The following is a 9,410-nucleotide window of genomic DNA, read 5'->3' on the forward strand; positions in this document are numbered from 1 at the left end:
TAAGGGACAAGGCCCTGGGCTGAGCTGCTGTTCTTGCGGGACACAGGACTTCTCAGCCTTTTGGCTCAAAGTATGTTCTAGAACACTGAACAACAAAGGAATAGAAGGATGGGAGGCAGCACTCACAGAAGAACAGAGCAATGTACACACACAGACTCCACCCCCAGACCACCTGACTCTAGCAAGTGCCCTCCTCTGGGAGGAGGCTGAGGTCTGGGAATAAAAGCAGAGCAGACACCAGAGGAGCACAGCTTGGCAGCAGCCTGAGAGACAAACCTCCTCTCCAGAGGAAGAGCCTAGCCCACAGCAGAGACTATGGAGCTCACCTCAGTCCCTCTCCACAAAGGACAGGTCTCCTGGAGGGGACTCCTGCTTACAGGTGAGGAGACATTCTTCTGAAGTAGAGAGTTGGGGAGCCCAGAGACTAGATGGGGATTTCTGGGAGAGGAAAAGAGCCTTAGAAATGACATCTGGCTCTGCTTGAAGCCTGAGACCATCCAGAAGCTCACATTGGATGGGAAATGGTAAGTGGGGAAGAAAAACTCAGTTGCTACCCACTGTAGATTTTTCAGCACTGACCACTGTATCCTTAAGACTCAAGCTGACAACTCCAAGTGAGTAAACAACATCATTATGTAGGACCCCGAGACTGCAAATAAACCCCATGCTCTGGGACACTCATTTGCTCACAGGTATCTGAGCCTGTTCGAGGTAGAGAGGTTTAAACCAAAATCAAATTAGTCCGCCTCACAAAGCCCTGCTACTATTGGGCAGGAAGATGGAGCAGCAAGGACATCTAGAAGGTGAGCTCAGGGGCCTGACAAGCACTTCAGAAGAGACAGAGCAGGGAAAGGTCAGAAAATGAAGGCAGAGTCTTTTAGAGGAGGAGGTCAGACTAGACATGCCTACACTCACCATAGATTCTGAGTATGAGTAGGGATCTGAGAGCAGTGAAGGGTGAGCTGTGTAGACACTATGAAACCAGTATCATAAAGTAGAAAGATTCAGGAGTACTGATTAATGGGGGTGATGCTGCTGACCTCCCCTCAACAGGACACACACACACACACCAAGGCTGAGAGTTAAACACCCTCATTTCAAATTTCTGCCTAAAGCAAAGGTCATAATATTGATTGATTTCTTTCTCTCTTCCCTCTTAGTCTCTCTTGTCATCTACTGGAACTCTCCCACCGCTGCCCAAGACATCACTCTTGAAGCAGTTCCATCCGTTGTTGCTGTAGGGGGAAGTGTTTATCTACTTGCCCACAATGTGCCAAGAAGTATCCGTTTCTTTACCTGGTACAAGGCAGAATATTTTAAGCAGCGCATGATATCCACATATATTAAAGGTTGAAGCATACTGTACGGACCTGGATACAGTGGTAAAATGAAAAAGAACCCAGAGGATTTTTCCGTGATCATCAATAATGTCAATATGGTTGACAGAGGAGGCTACAGAGCACAGGTGACGTTGGAAGACAATAGGGAAGTGTGTCCATCTGTGGCGTTTAGAGTATATTGTAAGTAATTCATTGTAACCTCTGGGTCCTGGGTGGAGCTAATCCTACTTGACCTATAGAGCACTCATGGCTGGATGACTCTGTGTTGTGGTCCCCAAATTGTGATACAAATATTTAGTAAAGGACACACAGTGGAGAAAACAAAATAAATCAGGATGCCTCACTTGAATCCACCCTCAGAGAAGAGGGGATGAGGTAACTGAGCTCAGGCATGGTAGACTCTGCCCAGGGTCTTAAGTGCTCATCATGAACACGGCCTTGAGAAAGACCCTTTGGGACTCTGGCAGGGCCTGGCTGAGGAAACCATGAGAGTCTCACAGAGAGATGACCCCCCAATAGCTTTGCTCAAGAATTCCATGCCAGACTGGACCAGGAATCCCAAAAAGTTTGTAGACTGGGTTGGAATTTGACCTCCTGTTGGAACTGACAGGGGACAATGATGGACTGTAGACTGGGAGTCTGTTGACAGTCAGACTCTGAGAGCCATGTCTGAGGTAGGTCACCTGGGCATCTCCTCCTGAGACTCAGTGTGCTCAGCATAGGTGGAGATGTAGGAAAGGCAATCAGACAGCTCTTCTGATGGTCTTCTGAGACCTCCCAGGAAGGTCAAGAACCCTAAAGAGGTAGAAGAAAAAGTGTACAAATGGCGGCTCCTTTCCTCTGGGGGTCCCGCCAAAGGATTTTTTCCTGTAGGCAAATAGTAATAGACACTGCTTGGTGGAAGGTAAGGTTGTTGTTGACAATTAAGGTTAACTTGCAGGCATGGCAATGATCATTTACCATGTGTCCTATTATAGGGAAACTGAGACAGGAAACACAGTCACTGAGTCAGGGTCACACAAATTGTGGATAGCACAAGCTACCTGTTCACAGCCACATCTCCAGCCTTCCCACCATGGAAAAGGTACTAGGTACCTTCACTCTTCTAGATCATTTCATGGAATCAGGACTCCCAGATTCATGTCAATCAACATCAAACACCTGACAAGAATGGCCCAACTGTGGCCCAGCATGACCTAAATGTCAGGCAGATCCTGAGCTGTGTGAGATCTCTGACAGGCTGTCAGGTTTCTCAGGGAAGGTCAATGGGAAGACTAATCATGACTATCTGTAGGACAGCCCTGGACAGCAAAGGCTGGGAGGGTTGTGGTCTACATAAAGCAGAAGAGGTCAGTGTAGCTGGAGGGCCTTGAACCTTTTGTCTCAGGGTAGCAATGGGTCAGTGAGGACCAGGAGATAAAATGAGATCTCTGATTCCAAGTCTTGAGTCTGACCATCACCACACACTTCAGTTCAGTTCACTCATGAGAAACCACTTGCTTCTTCCATACACAGCACAGGAGGCCCCATTATCTCTGATCACTCAGCCACTCCATCTGCCTTTAATATGCTTCCTGCCTGATTCTTTAAGGATCTGGGTTGGCTAGAAGTTAAGAGACTGTCTCTGGTTGTAAGAGGCCTTGGTAAGATTCAGAAACACCACACAGGGCAATCATCTCTCTGTGGTCAGCAAAGAACCACTACCCAAGCCCAGCATCACAACCAACAATGCCAATTCTATGGAGGGTGAGGACTCAGTAGCATTAATGTGTGAGCCTAAGACTCAGAATACAGCCTACCTGTGGAGGATCAATGACCAAAGCCTCTCAGTAGAGAACAGGCTGAAGCTGTCTGAGGACAACAGGACTCTCACTTTACTCAGTGTTGTGAGGACTGACACTGGACTCTATGAATGTGAATCTGGAACACAGTGAGTAACTCCCCAAGTCACCCATTCTCTCTGAACATTACCTGTAAGTATTTTGTGTTTCATCCTGGCCCCAACTGCCAAAATACAGAGGGCTAGATCTACCACACTCGGTCCCAGTCTCCTTAGGTTCATGACTCAGACCTACCATACAGATACCTAGGCTGACAGGGCATCCTGGCCCAACCCAAGCAAATGTAGACAGAACCAGCATTGAGCTTAAATGGGTTCCAGGGACTTCTGCCTAGAGAAACCCAGTGTGATGGAATCAGGGGACATGCCAGACTCAGGCTCAGTGCACACAAGAGTGTGCAGTGGGAATGTTTGTGTGTTGTGCCCGAGATAGGCCCAGGCTTGTGCATGTTGAATGAGTACTCTTCTGATAATCTGCACCCCAACTCTGGGTAGGACCTGCTCACCTAAGGTTAAAGCACAGCTCAAAGAGATGCTATGTCCTTCTACAGACCAGAATTTTCCCTTCCCTCTGTTGACATCACATGTGACTTTATTCTGTTTACTCCAGATGGTCCAGATGTCCCAATCATATTCCCCTCAAATATTCACTTCCATTGAAGGACAAACCTCACATCTTCTGCCACACAGATGTTGGCCCACATGCACAGTACTCTTGGTTTGTCAATTGGGAGCTCCAGTGATTTTCGCAAGAGCTCTATATTCCTAACATAAATCCTAATAATAGTGGATCATATACCTGACTCATCTATAACTGTCACTGTCCTCAATAAGACCACAGTCAAGAACATTACAGTCCTCAGTAAGTGGATCTCTGATAGGCCAGCACCAGGTTAGGAGTGGAGTCTTTTGGCTTTCTGGGAAGGTGCAGAAGCATTTAATTTCCAGCCCATGATGTGAGAACAAGCAAAACTCAGTCTTCCCCCAAGCCTCCTGCTCCATCCCCTTGTCCAATGGCCTCCTCGTTCTCTGATTTCAGGCTGGCAGGGATGGAGCTTGCAATGTGAGGAGGAGGTTCTCCCAGTCTTGGAAAGACTTAGGTTATGTGAGGGACTTTCCATGGTTAGGAGACCCTCGAGGTCAAGATTTCCTTCTGTGCTTAACACAAGCTTTCCTGTCCCCTCCATTTTCATTTTATGACCTCCATGACCTACAAGGAACACCCAGGGATTTCAAATGTGCTCACATTCTTATTCTTCAATTGGAGGAGAAAATTCCCACAGATGGGGACTAGACCTCTGCTCCCAAGTCTGATCCTGTATCATGGGTGAGGTGGCTGGCTCAATTCTGACTCCATGGGTTGGGAAGATTGTGTGGAGAAGGTGCCTGAGAGCCCTGTTCTGAGTCAGGGTAAACCATGTCACTTAGAGTTGATGATGCTCTTTTGCTTACTCTTCTCAAGGTTCAAAATACAAATGTCGCCTGAGCGTGGTGGCTCACACCTATGATGCCAGCACTGAGTAGGGAGAGGCAAGTATGTAGTATGAGATTGAGCCGATCCCAAGTAGTGGAAAGAGAAAACTAAAGATGAGAAGAAGATACAAACAGAGACTAGAGAAGCTGCAAAGAAAGCTGATGCACCTAAAGTTGGTTTCTTCAAAAATGATTTACAACATTCGCAACCTTTTCCCAGATTAACTTTGCAAAAAGGAGAGGGATATTTAATACATTTGAGACCTCATCATTCATTCTCAAGATATGAAGAATTTCAAGAGCACTGGGTAGCTATTTGCTAACTGTTGTGTGGCCTAGATGCAATGGATAAATCCCTACAAACTGGATTCTTTAGAGATGGAAGTGTGAAGAAACAAAATCAATAGCTCTATAACCAATAAGATTGAATCACAAAAATTGACAAAATTTCACCAACCTTTGATAATAAAACACTGAAACTGGAATAGAAGTCCAGCTTAGATGTAACAAAGGCCATACATGAAACCCACAGCCCAACATCATATTCAGGTGGGAGACTGACAGCTTTCCTCTCTAAGATTAGGGAGACACATGATGCTGCTGTAACCACTTCTGTTCAAGAAGACTCTTGGGAGTGCTAACAGAGCCATTTGGGAGACACAATGAACTAAGGTGCAGTTATGAGATTCAAAAGATATCTGTAGATGACAGGTACTTGTTCCTAGAAAATCTAAACATCTACAGAAAGTTCTTAGAATAAATGAGCAAACTAGCAATGGTTGGCTAATGAAATGAACATGCCCAAGTGAGCTGTATTTCTGTATACTACTACTGACCATGATCAATTTGATTTCATTATTTTCCTGGAAGTAGTGGTGCTTGAACCTAGGGCCTCCTGCATGCCAGAGTGCTCAGCCCTGAAGATAGTCCCACCTTAATAGTGAACAACTGGAAAGGAAATGAAGAAAGTTTTTATTTAAGAAAGAACCAAAAAGAATAAAGAACTTAGAATTAACTCCACCAAGGAGATAAAAGACTTGGCACTCAAGCAAACTACTAATAGAGATGATGAAAGAAACAAGAAATGAAGCCATTGGGGTTGATTGGGTTTGGAAGACTTAATCTCATTATTACTGTTGTTCTGCAGTACTGGGATTGAACCCAGGGCTTTGTTGCATGGTGAGCAATGCACTACCACTCTAAGCTCTGCCTTCTAATTTTTATTTGGAAAGAGGCATGCCACTAAATAAATCAGATGGCCTTGAATTGGCTGGTGGCAGGGTCTTTTAGAACTTGGTACTCCTGCCTCAGCTTCTTGAGTGGCTGGATTTACAGGCATAGCCAGCTTGCTGACAGACGTTTTTAATAGATGACAATATCCCTGAATGTAGTTTAACAGTTCTAATGCATTCAGATCAAAACCCCAGTGGCATTTTTGCACAGAAAAGAAAAGTCCATTCTAGCTGTCCTGAAAATCACTATATAGATCAGGCTGGCCTCAAACTCCCAGAGATCCACCTGATTCTGCGCTCATAGGACAACTCTGTTTCACACCAATTAATTCAAAAGAACCAGCAGAAATGAACGATTTTTTAACAAACATAAAAAGTGACAGATGAAATGCTGGATATGCCAACTAGAAAAAAACTATATAGATCAAGCTAGCTTCAAACTCCCAGACATCAACCTGTCTCTGATCCCAAGAGCAGGGGTTAGAGGCAAGGACCACCCTACCTGCGCTTAAAGTATCTTGAAGAAACAAGAATAAAATTCTAGGACATCCTACACTGATTCATTTTTTAGTACAAAGCTGAAAACAAGCAAAATAGTCTACTATTGATATAAAAGCAGACATACAGATCGTAACCATAGAATTGGAAAGCCCAGAACTGCTCATGCACTGGGCCATATTTAAATGAAAGATTAGTTAATATTCTAATATGTGTGTTTATGGGCACAGTTTTGCATATATATTATAATGTGTGTCAGATATGCACAGTTGGCATATCCAGCATTCATCTATTATTTTTAGGTTTGTTTCAAAACATACATTTCTGCTGGTTCTTTTGAATCAATTGGTGTGAAAGAGAGTTGTCCTATTGAGTTACAGAACTGGAAGGCATTCTTGCTGTCCATCTGACCTCTGAGACTAGATGAGTTCTGATCAGGCTGCTAAGACTGCACAATGTTGGAAGAATAATCAGTAAAACAAAGGATTTGGGAAGATGTGATATCCAGGTAAAGAATGAAGTTAAGACTTCACCTACACCATTTCAAATCATCTACATGGATCAAAGACCTAAAAATGGATCAGACGCTGAAAGTCATAGACTTTTAGGAGACAGGATGAAAAGAACCTTGAAATTGTTTTCGAATGTATTTGTTATGATGCCAGATATGCATCATATGGGACCATTTTTGCTGCTTATATTCTCACAACACACATGCATGTTTTGTACCTTAGGAGGACAGAAGAGGGTGTTGAATTCCTTGGAAAGTTCAGTTACAGACAGTAATAAGCCGCCATATGGGAACTGGAATTGAACCCCTGATCTTTGGAAGACCTGCCAGAGCTCTTAACTATTGAGCTGTCTCTCCAGTCCCATAAACCATAACACACACACACACACACACACACAACACACACTACACACACACACTCTTAGACTCACAAAAATAAAACCAGTAACCAGAAAAAAGATTCTTGTGCAAGGTGTCATGCTGTCAATGTTAGTATGAGGACAAGAAACTCAGTAATGGGCCACCAAGATGGCTCAGGTGGGAAGATTGCACATGCTGTACTTACCCCAACTGCCAACACTGTAATAAATGCACAAACAAATGTGGGCCAGTGAAATGGCTTTAGCAGATAAAGGCTGGTTCACCCCCTGAGTTCATTCTTCTGTCCCTGGAGAACTGGCTCCCACAAATTGTCCCCTGAGACACATGGGTGTGGGACATGCACACAAAATGAATAAATATGCAAAGCTAGTAAGAAACTCATTCCGGGTCCTTTATATCTATGGATTATATTTATGGATCGAAACCTTGAAGCAATCTACTTGGAAGTATCTCTACAGCGAAATCATATTAGTGGTCTTGTACTAGACACAATAAGACTAGTGTCTATACAGTATTCATATTAGGTATTGGAATAATCTAAAGAGGTTTTGAATGTGTGGGAGGGTGTAAAGTAACATGAATATTTTTACTTTTCTGAGGACTGACTGTGTGCCTGACTCAGACCATAAACTCTAATCCACTTTGCATTTGTATTGCGATATTGACATCTATTGTAGTTATTATTCACCATGTCTCACAATGGAATCTATGCTGGCCTCTTTTATTAATACAGAGAATTTTCTATTCATTTTACATACCAACCACAGATTCCCCTGTCCTGCCTCCCAACCCCCAGCATTTCCCTCCAATCATCCGCCACCACCACCCCCTATTCCCACCTCCTCCAAGGCAATTTTTCTATGGGAAGTCAGCAAAGCTTGGTACATTCAGTTGAGTGCTCTTGTACTTCTATGCCTGCTGCTTCATGCTCTCTCTCTCTTTGAGACATGGTCTCACTATGTAGCTCTGACTATCCTGAAACTGGCTACAAAGACCAGGTGGTTTGGGAACTATAACGATCCAACTGTGTCTGCCTCTGGTGTGCTGGGGTTAAAGGCATGCAGCACTGGGCTCAGCTTTCTTGATGTGTTATCATGAGATTAACATGCATCCATCAGCAAGCTGGCTGTATTTATAACTTGAACCATGGTTTTCTCCCTGTGATTTTTACCCATTATGCACTCTGTTGATAAATAAATTGCCCCACCCACAACACTATGGAGTAAGGGGGCAACAGAGGTCACTCACCTATGAATTGAAGCTGCAAGGGTCACTTTTCTTGGAACCGAGTGGATTGGACCTTCACACTGATAGTCTCCGGAATCCTCATCGCTGGCAGAGACTATTTGAAGGGTGCTGTTGTTCTCGGTCAGTCTCACCTGTTTGTGATTCCTCAGACTCTGGCCTGTTGAGAACCAATGAATGGAGTTATTAACGTCCATTGATGGGGCATTCAGGAACACAGACAACATGCCATTGTTTACGGTTTGTTGACTTGGATGGAGGGTGTAGTCACTGGATCTGTGGATAAAACGGAGGATGGGGCCAGATGAGAGTGCGCCACCTTCAGAGATTTAGTCAACTCCCAAGGTCCATAGATGAAGTGGCCCTCTGCAAGATCACATGTTTGTGTTGAAGATATGGTCTGCAAGAAGAGAGGTGAATCTTACCCCATCACGATCACCCACAGTGACCCTGACTCAGGTATTTCTGTAGATTCCACACTGGGAGCCTCTTCAACTCACCTGTCCAGAATCTCATTGTGGGGGGAATATATTTCCAAATGTTTTTGTGGGAATTCTTGCTCACACTTTCTGTGAGTGTGAACAGTCAGGCCCCCCTTTTATGGAATAGCCTTCTGGTTTTTTTTTAATTATTAAATAATTTGGCATGGGGTAAGATGTTTCTTTTTAATTAAATAAGATGTTTAAAGGCTAGACTTTTAATATGGGAGAAATCCCTAACTGAAAATTTCTGTTTGTAGAAAATTGTATTTTCTGTCCAAGGGATATGGATTAAATATTACAGAGAAGAAGTGACCACAGCCTGACACTCTAATCCTGATAATTTTTGAGTCAGGGTCTCTCCATACAGCTCTAGCTTGCTTGAAACTTGCTATGTAGACCAGGCTGGCC

General features: G+C 44.0%; 1 protein-coding gene across 1 annotated transcript; it reads left to right on the plus strand.

The window, feature by feature from the left end:
* Positions 1-315: 315 nt before the first annotated feature.
* LOC118575726 (carcinoembryonic antigen-related cell adhesion molecule 8-like) lies at positions 316-3,270 on the plus strand (the record flags this gene model as incomplete). The annotated part of the gene is made up of 3 exons (XM_036176145.1): positions 316-379; positions 1,161-1,299; positions 3,031-3,270. Coding segments are annotated over exons 1-3 (443 nt in total), but the record flags the coding sequence as incomplete, so codon positions are not given.
* Between the last annotated feature and the right edge of the window lie 6,140 nt (positions 3,271-9,410).

This window comes from Onychomys torridus, unplaced genomic scaffold (assembly GCF_903995425.1).
Source record: "Onychomys torridus unplaced genomic scaffold, mOncTor1.1, whole genome shotgun sequence".
Classification (NCBI taxonomy): Eukaryota; Metazoa; Chordata; class Mammalia; order Rodentia; family Cricetidae; genus Onychomys; species Onychomys torridus.